This window comes from Anabrus simplex, chromosome 6, assembly GCF_040414725.1.
Source record: "Anabrus simplex isolate iqAnaSimp1 chromosome 6, ASM4041472v1, whole genome shotgun sequence".
In the NCBI taxonomy this organism is placed as follows: Eukaryota; Metazoa; Arthropoda; class Insecta; order Orthoptera; family Tettigoniidae; genus Anabrus; species Anabrus simplex.
The window spans coordinates 269,255,982-269,273,034 of NC_090270.1; the positions used below are offsets into that span (position 1 = coordinate 269,255,982).

The window sequence follows — 17,053 nt, forward strand, 5'->3', positions numbered from 1 at the left end:
AGGTACCAACTGACGAGCCCAACCTAGCACACGGGGGCAAAACGCTGACAACCAGGAATGAGTTCGCTGGAAAATTTATAATGTCCAATAACGGACCATTTATATTGGTATTACTGATTGATTCTGACAAGACATCCTCCACTTTCATCTTGTCAAAAGGTGGTGGGAACTTGGTGATGAACTTGGACATATTCAGCACCTTTTTTGCATCTGCCACCTCTAGTGTGTCCCATTTTCATGGGTTACAATTTGATACTGTCTGTTCCAACTTTTTGTTTCTGGATTTGCACAGATCAGTACCATAGCTCCACTTTCTGGCCTTGGTGACTTAAGGAACCCTGGCAGACATCCGTCTGACAGCGGCTTCATTTGTGCTATCAGAGCAGATGACAATTCAGTCACGTCTTCCTCCTTGAGTTTTCCATCTGGAAAGGTCTTAGGTATTATTGCAACCTTAACTGAGGATAGTCTATCAGATGTAAGGCTTTTCAGGCATTTGCTCTATTAACCAGCGTTTTGTCTTAGGTTTGACACTAGACTCGTCAGAGTGGGATGTGTCAAACCCTACCCACAGATGCTGGGTGTATGCAGGTGAGCTTATCAGAAGCCTATATATGAGGCACAGTCTGATAACTGCATATGGGAGATAAATCTCCACAATGGAATTATTGCCCGCCTAGCAATTCCGAATGGAAAATTCTAAATTCCCATGGAAATTTAGAATTTTCCATGAGGATAGTCTTACCGAAAAGGCCCTGACTTTTTCTTCCTTCTGTTTCTTGGAGGGTGGTTTTGTGGCCGAACTTGATGGCGTGCTTTCCTCCGACCTTGGCCATTTGGGCGTAGTCATTGGCATAGCATCTCGCCTATCCCTGTTCCCAGCTGCTATCATGACTTCTTTTCCTTGTAGTAGGCACTTGTGCGAGGTGGTCTATCTATATGCATCCTCTTTAGTTTTGATGCTGATATCTTCAAGTCTTTCTCCTTGAAATCTCCTGTTTCCTTTCGTCCAGAAGTCTGCTTTCTTGTTGCTTCTTCTGTTTCTTCTTCAGATTTGGATTCAGCCTGCCCTACTGGGACTTCTGTCTCCATATTCTCCTCTTGGGCCTGCCGCTCGACCTGCTCTTCTGGAGCTTGCATAGCTTCCCTTGGTATTTGTTTAGTTGGTTCATTTGGAATGTCCATGTTCCGTATAACGTAGGTTTTTGCCCCTTCTAGGGTCCTAAGCCGTGTTCTCACCATCCGTGATGAGGCATTCCGCCAGACATTGTCCTCCCACAACTCAGGCCATCCATCCAGCAGTCCACCCCTGGCCCGAACCCGACCAGGTTTGTTCCACCTTCAATAGACCTACTCACGTGGTTCCCACTTGGCGTTACCAAGACTGAGGTCACAGCCATAGGTTTCCCCTAGGTTCGGTTTGTCCCATTCCCAACCCGCAGCTCGTTCAGGCTACATACGGCAAAGTGATGTGTTGGTTCCAGCACACCACAGTGAGCTTTCACCTCAATCACCAGCACCCACTTAACCTGAAACACCATATCACCCATGCGGATGTACTGTAACATGGATGCCTCTCTAGCATGTGTGGGCGAGGTTTCCACTTCCAAGCTTTGTCTTTGGCTAGTAACAACATTTCTTAAGTACCTTGACTTAACTATCACAAGGGACACTACACATCTCCCTTTTAACATTTACAGGAAACCCACACAGACCTCCAACTCTATCAGACAAGGATTCTCTTCACCCAGAAGCACATAAAAAATGTTTTGTTTTTTCCACCATGGTACATTGCTCTTTTCCAAATTAATTTGAATCTGCAATTATTTTTCAAAACGGATACAAAAGGAACATGGCAGACAAAATAGTGAAAAAAATAAAAGCAAGATTCCCAGTACACACACCAGTACTTCAAGGAATGAAAGGAAAAATGTCATCACGTTTACATATAATAATGATAAAATTTATCAAGTCTCCAATTAGTTCAAAAGAAGAAATTTCACAATTGCCTTAAAGACCAATAACATTAATTCTCTAATCTTCTACAACACAAGTTAAGTTAATGGCATTAGTAAATTCTTAAACTCGGGAGTCTGCAAACTAAAATGCCCACAATGCGAAGTGAACTGTGTGGGACAGACAGGGAGAAGTTTTAGCATTACTTAACAGGAGTATTTTAATGCTAAAGAAATATAATACAGTTTCAGCCATGAGTTTACATATGTCAGATTTCAATCATTCCTTTTCATCTTTAAAACAGGATTGGATTATTTATTATTATTTATCGTATGGCATATATATACAGAAACAAGAAAGCAAGTACATTATATTTTAATGTCCAAAGTTGTTATCCATTCTAGAGCCTCTGTATTGGCCTCTAGAAAATCAAACCAATCTCCAGGGTAGGCTCTTCTGCTACACACCTTTACAATATGTTTGATGGTTTGAAAAGGAGCACCACAGTCACACTCGGGGGATTGTATCTTTCCCCATTTATACAGGGACGCAGCACAGACACCATGACCACATCGAATCCTATTAAGGATAGTCCAAGTTCTTCTTGGGAGATCAGACCTCAAATTAGGTGGGAAGAAAGGCCAGAGATGTTCACCTGTTTTTGAGATCCAATCTTCCTTCCATTGGGCATAGAGGTTGAAATTGTCTTCTGTGAGCTTCTGAGTGAACTTAACTGGCGGATGTCTAGATTTCAACTGGTTCCTCTGAAGGTCAGGAATATTGGAGTGGATGGGCAAGTCAGGGTTCTCATTTATCTTGGTGTATTCTCCCAACAGTGCTTGTGCTCTACGGAATGAAGGAGGCATTATGTTGCTCAAGACAGGAAGCCAGTGGGTAGGAGTTGATCTTATTACGCCTGAAATAATCCTCATTGTGTTGTTGAGTTGAGTGTTCACAAGTTTCACATGGCAGCTGTTGATCCACACAGGAGCACAATATTCTGCCGCAGAGAAAACTAAACTAAGGGCATCTTAGAAGTGAAGCTTCCACGGTGTGAAGAATTATTTAATTTCTTTTCCGGGTTGAACCGTGTTGTACTGTTCGCATATCACGTACAGTTTGCCGACGTTTCGAATACATTGCAGTATTCATTGTCAAGGCGACTGAAATACCCCTACTCGATCCGAGGTAATCAGTCTCCCAGGCAGAATTACACTACTAGTGTGGCCTTGATCTTGGCCTTTTATATCCTAGCCTATCTGGCTGACGTAAGCCCGGTTCAACCCGGAAAAGAAATTAAATAAACTAAGGGCAGAACATCTCAAGGTAGTTACAGAAGCACCCCAGGTTGTACTACACAACTTCTGCAGAATGTTGTTATGACTCCTGATCTTTGCTGCTGTATTTACTAGATGTTGCCTGAAGGAGAGTGTCCGATCTAATGTTATACCTAAGTACTTTGGATAATTATTGTGTCTGAGGACCTTTCCATTAAAAGACACTTGGAGAGTACAGTTTGCCATTTTGTTATTTAGATGAAAGCAGGTCACCTCAGTTTTGCTGGTGTTTAGTTGGAGTCTCCATTTCTGAAAATAGTCACTAAGAATGGAAAGGTCATCAGTTAAAATGTTCTCTGTTTCTTTCAGGTTACTATGATTTGTAGCTAAAGCTATATCATGAGCTTCACGTCCGTAGGTTAAACTTTAAAAAGCAAGTTCTTTCTCTTTAGTCTTTAATCTAATTTGGATGTTTACTTTGTTCTTAGACCTCACATGGTTTACGTGTTACATGCGGTTGTCATTAACAAGATCTCAATATTTAAAAGGTTCAGTGGTTCCGTGTTGAAGTTCACCACAACTGATCCACGCTACAGGAGGATGTTTATCCTAATTCAAACATCTTTTATGCACTTTGTTATATGTGACACGTAATTTGGTTCTCACTACATCAAGACCTTGTGTATCAACACATCAAAGAATAATTTTAAGATTTAAGTGATTATTAGCTTGCCAGTAATATGTGTGATGTTTACGACTTGATAGATGCACTTCCTGTTCGCATTTTAATTTGGTGACTCGTTCTAGATTTTAATGCGTCATGTGCTAGTTTCCCCATGGATTTTAATTCCATTGTTCTCTTTTAATAATTCCATGTAAATGGTTTAGCACTGATGGTGTTTAAATGAAGATGTCCACAAAGTGGACGAAACATATACTAGTATTTGCTGTCAGGTATTTGTTTGTTTGTTTGTTTATTTCTTTCTTTCTTTCTTTCTTTCTTTCTTTATTTATTTATTTATTTATTTTCATGTCCAGATACACTGCTGAATAATGTTTTTCCAATATTTGGCTACAAGGATAGCTTTATCACTGGCCTGCAAAACATCTTCCTTTGTGTACGGTGATGGTAAATGCTGACAAACCAGAAGGTGTTCTTCATCCTGTAGTAATCCACCATCACAGGTCATGTCTCCTTGTACATAGCCCCACTTAACTAGGTTAGACTGGCACTTTGAAACAATTATCCGCAGTCGCTTGAGGGTCTTCCAGATGGGATACGGAAGGCGAAAACCTGCAGAAGGTTCCTCCTTTGAACTCAGGGATAGATTACGTATTTGGTGTTGCCACAGTTCATGCCTTCGTTTTCCTGGCGTTTCAACATGGGGTATGGTTGTTCTTAAACTCTTCGTTGACTTGAGTTTAACAGGCTGCATTTGATGGCCATAAAGGGGGTGACATGGATCGGATGATTGCTTCCGACATTCAACTTCCGCTGCTGCTTCCCTTCTTATGTGAGGAGGGGTGATTCCTGTGATAGGATAGTCTGTTGAAGTTGGTCTCAGACACCCTGTAATTATGCGACCAGTCTCGTTCACAGCAATATCTACTTGCTTAGCCTGGGCAGAGTTTCTCCATATGGGTAATGCATATTCTGCAGCTGATAGGCAGAGGGCCAGGGCAGATGTGGGTAGGACATGAGGTTATGCACCCCAAGATGTGCCCGTTAGTTTTCTAATAATATTACTCCTAGCGCACACCTTTTGTTCAGTATTCTGACAGTGTTGTGTGAAAGATAATGTTCTGTCCAGGTACTGTCCCCATATCGCCACCAAAATCTGGTCATGCCCCAGCTAGCCAGTCACTCAGGCGTGTCCAGTCCTAACTCTCTAAGCATAGTCTAAAATTTTACCACTAATACAGATTTTGGGGAACATAAACTTCGACAGACCAGCATTAATATCGGGTGAAGCTATCTACTTAAAATGGGTGACAATTGGTTAAATTTAGTTACTAAGTTCATTCAAATAGACATGAAACCACAAAATGATCAAACTCAATGAAAACAACCAAACAGAAACACACACAAATAAATTTACATTATGTCAACAGATGTTCACGAGTCCATCAGCACGCCTAAGCCAACGTAGAAATACTTATCCGTTCAGAATCAAATAACTCGAATATAACCAGACTATACTTGCAATATAATCATGGGTGACTTGTATTTCATTCATGAGAAATGAGTAGCTTAAAATTTTATGTCCGCAGACACTGTGGTGAAATCCTAACTGTCTTTACGTAATTATTTAGGGGGGGTATTATCACGTAGCTTACACTTATCTTAATAATAGTATGTGAATCACAATAACTAATTACACACACAATAAAATTACATACAATCACATAAAACTCTCACATGGATTTCAATTCACCATGGTAAAACACATATTTACAACAAATCAAATCAGTAAATAGGCCTGGAGAACATGCACTTGTAACATCATGTCATTCTCACAAGTATACATAAAAAGAAAACACACACTGACCAAGAGAGAACTCTGCCATTCCACGTTCATAGTTTCTCATGCATACCGACGCTGATTAACTGTCTGTGAATCTCAATTTACGCTCCCTCATTAATCTCCTCTACTACTAATTTCCTAATTATGCGTTGTTGTTTCTAATCTGGTGCAAAGGATCAGAATGGCTATCATTACTCACTCGTATATAATTACTGTGGATGAATGACTGGAAACAGACTGTGGATTTTCATTTTCATTCCCTGCATATAGGCTACTATCTAAACAATCTTTGGGACTATATTTCTCTCGTCAGTCGATCCCTACGGCAAGTACATTCGGGAGCTCACAGGCTCCTCTAATTCATTAATTCCTCTCGAAGATTGAAATTGTGCTTATCTAAGACGCAGGCAACCACGGCCCTGCCTTCACTTCAAAGAACATGCTGCTAAACATCATTATTACTGTCCCCAAGGCCTATCAATTAATTGTCTATTCATGGCACTAACGGCTCTCTATTGAATTCCTATATGAACTTCACAATAAATGATTCCACCGTCCTATATGAACTACACTATCTGTCTGCTTTCTCATAGCATATAAATGATGATCCTATCACAAGACCTCTTTTGACCTAACTGATTGACTTAGTTTGACGCTTCCTCTCTGCATCCAGCAATTATTTAACCACGACCTACTGCTTTCAACTGATTTCTAATTAAGCCTTAAATTCACATCTGATGTAAATTCACATTGACCCTTGTTCCAATTTGAACAGACAAGAATTTCAATGATGAGTATCTAAAAACGAATAAACTGGAAATGGCAATAATTTAATTCAAAATAAAACTCACAGAATGGCTCTCACATCCATGCTTATATTCGTAACACTGAGCATGGAAACTACTCAACTGCGCTAGACCTGACATGATCTTAGAGGCTGATATGCTTCCTTTACATTTGACTTGGTTCTTTAGTTAATAACATCGCTTTTGGTTTTACTGAGTATGACTAGATCATTTAAAGTTAAAAACTTCATGATCGTTCCGTATTGAATAGAGAAATAAGAAGATGTACAATATTAGAAGGATCCACCTTTCAATACTTCGTTGTAAGTTGAACTAAAAAGAAGTCACAACTTGTTTATTGGGACCGGTTTCGACACATTACAAGTGTCATCATCAGCCAAATAGTAAAGTAGGGCAAGATACAAAGATCTTAAAACAACTAATACATTGAACACAGGCAAAAAATTAACATTGATTCATATCGTAGCAATTCAGTTAATGTCCAAAACACAATGATCGCAGTCAAGAGAGTAAAAAGAACATCATTGTTTTCGGCGCAAGACATGTGGAGAAAAACTGTCGGCTAAATCTGATGAGGTTGTGAAATTTAAAAAGGAATTTCAAGAAATAATTCTTGCTGAAGGATTAACTGGTGGTCAGATTTTTAATCGTGATGAGACTGGGCTAAATTTCAAGATGCTGCCATCAAAAACTCTCGCAGCCCAAGCCGAGATGTCTGCACCTGGCTACAAGCGTAGTAAGGAAAGAGTTACTCTTCTTGCCTGTAGTAATGTTACTGGAAACTTAAAAGCAAAATTGCTTATGATTGGTAAAGCAAAGAAGCCTAGGGCATTTAGAAACATTTCTGTTAATGCTCTTCCAGTCCATTACACGAATCAGAAGGCTGCCTGGATGTCTGCTGACATCTTTAAAGACTAGTTTTTTACACAGTTTGTTCCAGCTGTAGAAAAATTTCTAGCTTCGAACAATCTCCCTAGAAAAGCTCCTCTTCTATTAGACAATGCTCCATCACACCCAAATGAAGACCAACTTAGAAGTGGTGACATCAAAGTCATGTTCCTCCCTCCTAACGTGGCGTCATTATACCAGCCAATGGACCAAGGTGTGCTGGAAACATTGAAGAGGAAATATCGGCGGAAACTCCTTTCATCTCTGATAGAGGAAATGGTCAATGGCAACGACATGTTAGAAAAGTTAAAACCAATCAACATGAAAGACGTGGCATACTGCATAGCGCAGTCTTGGGAAGAAGTTGAAACAACAACATTAGCAAAGTCTTGGAACATATTGTTGAGTGAGGTTGAACATCGAGAGGAGGTGGTACAAGAAAACATGGAAAATATTGTGTCCTTACTGAATTGCATTCCTGGGTGTGAGGATGCTACGACTCAAGATGTAAGTGGTGTGCACAAGATGAGCTTTTTGAACTAACTGACACTGATATTATTGATTTTGTGAATGCTAATGAAAATGAGGATGATGAAGAAGAAGAAGAAGAATGAGGCACTGCAGAACAAAAGGAGAAAACGATGACTTACAGTGAAGGATTAAGTGCATTGGAAATGGCATTAGCCTACGTTGAGCAACAGCCGGAAGCAAGCGCAACGGAGGTGTTGATCTTTCATCAATGGCGGGATCTCTCAGTAAAAAAATGTGGATCAGGAGGCAAGAAGACATTGTTGACGAGTTTCTTTTCGTAAGACATTTGGAATGTTTTCGTTCAGTATTGCATGTTCTGTACAATTGAATTGATAATTCAGTAAATAGAGTACCGTAAAACATGTCATTGTTTTAGTACTGCAATATAGCCTTACTGTTTGTTTCAGTTCATTTTCATAGTTATCCTGTCTTATCCGACATTTTCGGTGATCCGACGTACTCCAGGTCCCGTTAAGGTCGGATAATCGAGACTACTGTATATAAAAGGCCAACTCAGACTGGCTGTAATCAACGCCCAGCCAAAACTACGTGACATAAGGAAATGAAATTTTGGGGATACATTTATATTACAGTGTAGGATATTCCATCGCTAAGGGGGTGAACTGTTTAAATGAGTACATCTCCTTTTTTTTTTTTGCTAGGGGCTTTACGTCACGCCGACACAGATAGTTCTTATGGCGACGATGGGATAGGAAAGGCCTTGGAGTTGGAAGGAAGCGGCCGTGGCCTTAATTAAGGTACAGCCCCAGCATTTGCCTGGTGCGAAAATGGGAAACCACGGGAAACCATTTTCAGGGCTGCCGATAGTGGAATTCGAACCTACTATCTCCCGGATGCAAGCTCACAGCCGCGCGCCTCTACGCGCACGGCCAACTCGCCCGGTGAGTACATCTCTATCCCAAAAACTTAACAGTTTACAATGTAAAAATTGGTATTTGGAATCTACTTTAAAAATAAAGAAACATTTTTTTTTTCTTTTCAGAAAATTTCCTTAAGGGGGGTGAAAAATGGTGAAAAAGGGGTTGAATACCTTTTATGAGGATACTTATATCTCAAACATTGAAGATGTTACACCCCAACTAGAGTATGGTTCCAGTGTATGGGACCCTCACCAGGATTACTTTATTCAAGAACTCGAAAAAATCCAAAGAAAAGCAGTTCGATTTGTTCTGGGTGATTTCCTACAAAAGAGTAGCATTACAAAAATGTTGCAAAGTTTGGGCTGGGAAGACTTGGGAGAAAGGTTCTTGAAGATCATGATCGACTTCTTGAGTGTGGTAATGGCGATGTTATAGATGAAATCTCTATTCAGACCGAAGGTATTGCAGAGGTAGACAAAAAAATTAGGCATGGTTCCTCGAGCACTTAATATCAAGCAGATTACAGAGATGGATGAGAGCTTATATCTAAAAAGTGTAACATTCTACAGACGTGAACAACTCGTCTACCTATCCGCAGTGATTTTCGTTCAAATTTTTTCACCCCGTAGCTAAAACAACGGGATAACTATAGGTACAGTAGCTACAGCGCAGTATTCAAACATACTACTGGCTTGAAGCAGCATTTCTGACATTGTAAATGCTGCTATATTGACAAAATAAATAAATAAATAAATAAATAAAAATAAAACAATAATAATAATGATAAAGAAAAAAAAGACCGCAGCTTAAGCCAAGACTAGAATATTGTAGTCGATTCTCTTTGGTGTAGAGGACCTATTGTATACAGATGGGCATCAACGTATAATACTTCTTGTGAAATGATGGAAAAGTACTGGCACTTCAAGGATATCTCACGTGTCACGACATTCTATCTTAAAGATCATATGATATCCTTTTATACGGCCGTTGCTTCCTAATCTGAAGACTGCAGATCGTTCAGGCCTACAGTCTGTGATGAAGTGAACATTGAGTGATGTTCGTGGTTCTTTTATTAGTCTTATATGCTCCTTGGTTCCATTCATTTTTTTTTACGCCACTGCCTAGTATTTACCTGGTATTTACGCTCTTTGGGCGACCTACGATGTCCTAAATCGAGGCTTTAATCTACATTTTTTCTTGCTATGATTTTAGACGCCTCGCACTCGCACTCGCACTTAGTGTCAACTGATATTGCCGATAGGCCTAAATAAAATATTTTATAATAACTTATCTGACAATGCTGCAGTATTTTAGCGCAGTGTTCAACTACATGGAATGTTTCATGGGTAAGAGGTTATGAAATCAACTTGTCAGTGAACAGCAGTAGAAGTGGAAATTAACGTTGTCATCCAAAATTTTAACCAATAATCAGGTTAAAACACTATTGTTTACTTTTAGGATGTATTTAATGAACTGGCACTGATTTTTAAAATACCATACATAGTGTAGAGGTTGCATACGGCGATTGTTTTTTCTGTTTACTTCTATGAACTGTCATTTTCCAACAAGCAGCGCATTTTTTAAAAATGTTGGAATCAAATATATGTAATAGTCTGAAATTAATTTTTCAGCTCTTGAGTCTGAACATCTGTTATTTCTAACATGTGGGAATGTATAGGTTAAGGACGTTATGTTGTAATTATTTATCTGTTGAAGTGGAGTTGAGAGCAACATGTTACTCAGAGACTCACAGCCTGTGAGTGCTAACCATTGTTTGTCTGTTTTTTTAATTTTAATTTTTATTATTTTATTTTTTTATCCGAGCTCCCTTGATCAACTGTTCTTTTCTGACCCCAACATCAGGTTTTAGAACCTTAGGTATCATTCTCACTTGTATATTCTTCATGACCTTTCACATACTTTACTCTATATCCTCTTCTTTCGAGAGTTCGGGCTGCTTCCTCTTATAATTAGTGTCGGAAAGGGCTTTTAATTCTGTAATTTTGCTCATTGAGATAGCAGTCTACCAACTGGCTCAGCATGACATAGAATGTCATATTATTGCAGCTTTTGAGGAATAAGACATTATATAAATGATAACCTTGAAACTATATGCTCGTAACCAAAACCTATCTGTGTTAGTGCAATGTTAAAAAGTAAAGTATTAGCAGTGTTAGATCTCTGCTGCGTAAATGCTAAAAGTAACAGGATCTTTGATTGAAGGTGACATCTGTAAACATATTGTATCTGGTTTTTCATTTATTTATCAATAGCAAATTTCCGTATAAGTACAAGCCTGTTTCATACAGGCTAGTAGGCTATAGACTAATAAACACAGTCAGCTTCAAATCTAACTTGAGGGTTTGCTTTCCTTTGGCAACTCCCAAGTGAACAGTGCAGCACAGTGTAGTTTAAGCAGGGATGTAGCATCAGGTAGCACGCTCGCCAGTATCGGTCCTTGGGTTTTGTACAAGACCAGCAAGACTCCTGCTGTATCGAGAAACAGTTCTAAATGCCCCTGTTAGATTGTACCACTCTACAGAGATGACTTCATTCCTGCTTTCTGTCCTTTCGCTACTAGGGTATGCCATATTGGACCACCCACAATGTTATCAACATTTTGCATCAATGATAAACAGGAGGGCAAATTTTGAAGTTAAGCGAGGTAAGAATAACTGTAGACTGTAGTTATACTGTACTAGCTGTAATACCCGTTGTTGACGGGACAATTACTTAGCATGTGCATGATTATATTTTTGTTCACTCATATTGTTTACCAGATTCTGAGGTGCATAAGTAGGCATGCCTCTCCCTGTCAGTAGCTTGTCGTGATGTACTCACTCCCTTGCTCTCTCTGGCCCTTTTGCAGTTTCATGTTGTTTTCTATTATTGCTGATCTTGATTTGGTCTCATCCTTCCGGTATTAAAAAAGACAAGTATCCGGTAAATTTTCAAAAAAAAAAATACTGACTGATGTACAAAGCCTTCTAAACATGACCAGAACGATCTCCATAGCAAAATGTTTTACAGTATATAGTGTTGGTTTCCTTGGACTTAACATTTCACATGACTGCCACTGATATTTCCCTTATTTTTGGCTGTATCAGAAAAAGTATAGAACATAAAATCAGTGCCATGAGCTATTTTCTTGTAAAACCAACCGTAAGAGTGACACATCGATTTTTATGCTTTAGACCTCTTCTGAAACACCCTGTCCTTCTGAAATATTTTGAACAACTTATAACTAAGATCAGACCTGACCTTATTCTACACTCAAATACCAAGTTCCATTAAAATCCACTCATCCTTTTTTCCATGGTACTATGATAGACACAGACAATTATTAAACTGAACCCAATATAGGTCATTACGAACAGAACACAATATTAGCAGACTGAAATGTTGCGTTTAAAAGCAATGTTATCATTTGAAATTCTCAATGAAAGGAAAATGGCACAGTTTCTCACTTTTCACTAACACTGGCGTTCTAATAATGCCAAGTTCCAGAGCTGGAATGATCTGGCTGCAGACACTTGTGAACATCACTCTGCTGTTTTCCATTAAGTATGCACACTAACCATTCCTACAAGAGCCTCATATGAGCGATCGAATAACTGTAATACTATGATGAACCAATGTGCCACGTACTAGTAGTTATCAGAACATGTATGAACTAGAGGAATGGCATGCTAAATAAAAAAAGTTATATAACTCCCCAGTTACTTCCAGCCAATATTCAGGCAGGCTGTTCTACTTGGCACACAACAGTAATACCATCTATCGGAGATCAGTGGCAGCAGAAGAGATAAAGCACATGTAATGTTATTGCTGATCAATTTTTTGGACTTTCGATATTGCAGGCCTTCACATCTAGTTTTCTTCTGACCGTGATATTAAGTCATCCAATGTAAAGGGAGTCCTCCTTCCTCGTTTCATGATGTTCCTTCACAATTTTTTCTCATTTCGGTAGTGTTTAAAATTTTTTTTTTTCTGATATAGGCTGACAAGCATGCAGTTTTTCACCTTAAGACAATCATGACTGAAACGTCACCATCGTCAGTTAACACAACAATAATATTTCCATGTTAGTGATGCTCGATGTTAATGTGGACTAAGCAACGAAAGTCTAAATTATGATATCTCTTGTTATCATACCTGGTAGTCATGGAAAATACATATTACGAACATCACCCAGAAAGCATTCTCTGCATTGCACATGCTGCGCGGGTATAAATACTTATTTCCTGAAAAACTAAAAAACAAAGCTGGTAGAAGCTCTGGTTTTCCTTCATTTCGACTATTGTAACATGATTTATAGAGACGCTGGGTGCAAGTTATTGAGCAGATTACAACGTGGTCAAAATGCATGTGTGAGATACGTCTGTAACCTACGGTATTATGACCATGTAACTCCTTCCTATAACCACCTATCTTGGCCCCGATTAGAAATCTGTTGCACTGTGCATACCCTATGCCATCTCCATAAAATCCTTCATTCTTCACAGCCATTTTACGTTACTTCATATTTCAAATACCTATCTTCTTATCACAGTCTTAACACCAAATCTACTAATAATTCCATCCTTGATTTACCTACCCATAGATCTGTCATCTGTGATAAATCATTCATGGTAATTGCCTGCCGTGAGTGGAACCTCCTTCCCAAAAGTATCAGAGGGTTAACTGCTATTTGCACTTTCAAGGAAGCACTGTGGAGACATTTCATGCACCAGTAAGGATCATCTGTAAACTTGATGGTGCTACTCACAACCATTCTATTGTCATGGATGTTCTGTTAGAAGATTAGTCTAAAATTCTTACCCAATCTGTTTTTTAATGTTCTTAAATTTTAGGTACTACCTCATTTTTACATGTAGGATTTTAGTTTTAAGAATTTATCCTTTTATTACATCTAATTTATTTCATCTTAATTTAATCTTATCACTCATCATTCTTGTAATACTATTAATTTAATTATTAAATCTATTATCTATTGTAAAGTGATACAATGTAATACAGTATATGTATATTTCAGTGCCTGGTTAGATGGAAGAGAAGGCCTGAAGGCCTTATTATTGCCAGGTAAAATAAAACATCACTAACTAACTAAGGTAAAAGTGTATAAGTTTACCGAGCTCGATAGCTGCAGTTGCTTGAGTGTGGCCAGTATCCAGTATTTGGGTGATAGTGGGTTCGAACCCCACTGTCGGCAGCCCTGAAGATAGTTTTCCATGGTGTCCCATTTTCATAGCAGGCAAATGCTGGGGCTATAGCTTAAATAAGGCCATGGCTGCTTCCTTCCCACTCCTAACCCTTTCCTGTCCCACCATTACAATAAGACCTATCTGTGTCAGTATGACGTAAAGCAACTTGTAAAAAACCAAAACAAAAAATCCCACTATATAAGACATAAAAGATTGAAAATTGTATTCTCTACAACTTTTGTTATATCGTATTTCTCGTGTAGGACCATTAACAACATCGATATTTGAGAATTACATTTTAGGCCTTCCTGTAAACTACTATTTCACCTAGCATGAAAAAAAAATTATAACTTAGACTGTACTGCCTTATACCCCAACTTTATATACTGAATTTTGTTCATTTCTGTTCAGCCATTTTCTCGTGGCTTGGCGTTGATATGGACTAAGTAACAGAAATCTAAATTCATGAATATTTCTGTTGTCATAGCTGGTACAGTAAAAGTGTAGAAGACGTAAGTGATCATAAATTATATTATAATACGTACAGACAGAGATGATGGAAAATTAAAAATTGCATTTCCTTCTTACTGTGGATACGATTGATACAGAAATACACCATTCTTTTTTAAATTCTGAGCAATGTACAGACAAAACTCTTATTTTATATATAATGATAAAATTAGCTTCTTTTTTCCTGTGTTTTAATTGCCAGATATAAAGGGTATCTCAAACCTTTTGGGTCAAATTGAAACAGGTGATTGTGGGTCCACAACCGATTATATTCAGATAAGGAACCAATGGTCAGAAATGCATATTTATTGTGTTATGGACGTACACGCATGAAGTTCTGCCAAACTCTGTCAAAGATCCCTAGTGTCTGTTGTCTCTGCTGCAGAGTATGCTGCTCCAGTCTGGAGGAATTCCACTCATACAAATCAAGTGGATGTTGCCCTCCATGAGACAGGTTGCATTGTTACAGGCTGCTTACGACCAACTCCTGTTAATAAGATCTTTCCACTTATGGGAGTAGCACCTCCAGATGTTAGGAGACAATTCGCAGCAGAGATTGAGAAGAAGAAGGAAGAAACAGATCCAAGACATCCAATGTTTGGACTTCACGCCCACCCATCAAGATTGAAATCGAGGAAGAGCTTCCTACAAACAACAACGTCAATCCCATCATCAGCCGAATCTCGGCGAAAGGAGCTCTGGAGAAGGAAGTCGCCTGTAGGATTATGGGACGTGAAAGAGAAGCCAGCTGCAGGACATCATCTTCAGTATGGATATTGGAAGACACTTAACAGATTAAGATCTGGAGTGACACATTGTAAAACCAACCTGAAAAGGTGGGGGTATGGTGATCATGATTTGTGTGAGTGTGGTGAAAAGCAAGATCATGGACACCTTCTCACCTGTAGAAATCTGCCTAAACCATGTAGTATGGAGGATTTGGTGGAAGCCAATGAATGTGCAATCTCGACAGTTGAATACTGGAGAGACAAAGTGTAAATAGAGTATTTGTAAATATATTGTAGTGATTTTGAACACGGATAAACAAATAAATCCACTGCTTTCCGTCCTTCCACTTTTCCTGCTCCATTACTTCTGCCACATCCAGACCAGCTTCTCTAATGTCTTTCCAAATCTGATCCATCCACCTTCTTCTCGGTCTTCCAACTGGTCTCTCTCCCTTAACTTCTCTTTCCAATTCCCTTTTTGCTACCCGTTCCTTTCCCATTCTTTTTACATGTCCGAACCATCTCAGTCTTGCTTTCTGTATCTTCTGTACTAACGGTTCTATATTCAGCTCTTCTCTGATTTTAATATTTTGAATTCTATCTCTTCTTGTCTTTTTAACCGATGTTCTTAAAAATTTCATTTCTACTGCTTGGATCTTACTATCTTGTCTCTTATTTGTTACCAGCATTTCTAGTCCGTATGTTACAATTGGTATGAAGTACTGTTTACATAATGTTAATTTCATTCTCTTGGGTACTTTGTCATCCCATAAAAGCCCTCTGACTTGATGATAAAATATTGTACCTTTACTTAGTCTGTTATTAATTTCAGGGTTGATTTCATTACTTCCATTAATAAATCAATCAATGATTATTCAAGATAAACTTAAATATTATAATTAAGCGGTCCGCCAATTCAATACAATATATAATTTATTATATCTAGTACATGTTTCGTCCCCTAAGGGACATCATCAGCTAATAATAAATTAACATTAATATATCAGAAATAAATATTAAAATTGAAAGATACCTTAAAATTTTTGACATTTAAAATAAGATCTTCGAAATTTTGTTAAAATTGTAAGTCATAAGACAGATAAAACAGTTAAATTGTCCATATTTCTCTTGTTGATGTTCTTGGAAAATACCAGTTTTGCTTATAAAATCTTAAAATATCATTTGTTGTAAATAGCACACTTGATTTGTATCTCTTGGTGAAAGACTTGTTGAAACTTAATAAGCATTCCTTAGATGGTATAATAAAATTTAAATGCTTCAGAATTTAAAGTCAGATCGGGGCCGTGATGGTAAAGTTCTGTGTGGTAATAGATATCATTTTATCTGAAATGAAATGAAAAAATAAAAAATAATATAAGTGTAAGTAACGTGAAATGGAAGATGAAATAAATATAACGTAATGTAATAAAATCGTATTACTTACTCCTTATTATTGGCCTCGATGTGCTGCGGAGAAGGACTCGCTTCTAGCGAGGTAAGTGTGCATCTGCTTCAAAACAAGTACTGGTAGTTGGTATGCTGAGCGAGGAGTGTGGAGGGGAAGTAGGAGAGTGTGTCTTAAGTTGAACAACCTGAGTGTCACCGAGCGTGTGACGTAGAGTCTGACGTTCCTTCCTAACTTTCGCTTTTAATAGTTCTTCATATAAAATGTTATACTTCTCAGAAAGCTCATTGATATTATTTGTTGGATTGTTTCTCTGGTCCAGATAAATGTAGATTTCCTCAT

General features: G+C 38.4%; 1 protein-coding gene across 2 annotated transcripts in view; it reads left to right on the plus strand.

Annotated features, from left to right (window-relative positions):
- Nucleotides 1-9,991: 9,991 nt before the first annotated feature.
- Nucleotides 9,992-17,053, plus strand: part of LOC136875728 (DGAT1/2-independent enzyme synthesizing storage lipids) — a 145,111-nt gene continuing 138,049 nt past the window's right edge. Inside the window, exon 1 of one of the 2 annotated variants that reach the window (XM_067149299.2) lies at nt 9,992-10,210. In XM_067149299.2, coding sequence (XP_067005400.1) covers nt 10,162-10,210 — 49 coding nt within the window. In that variant the 5' untranslated portion in view covers nt 9,992-10,161. The remainder of the gene's footprint in view (nt 10,211-17,053) is intronic. The other variant, XM_067149298.2, reaches the window with a different exon arrangement.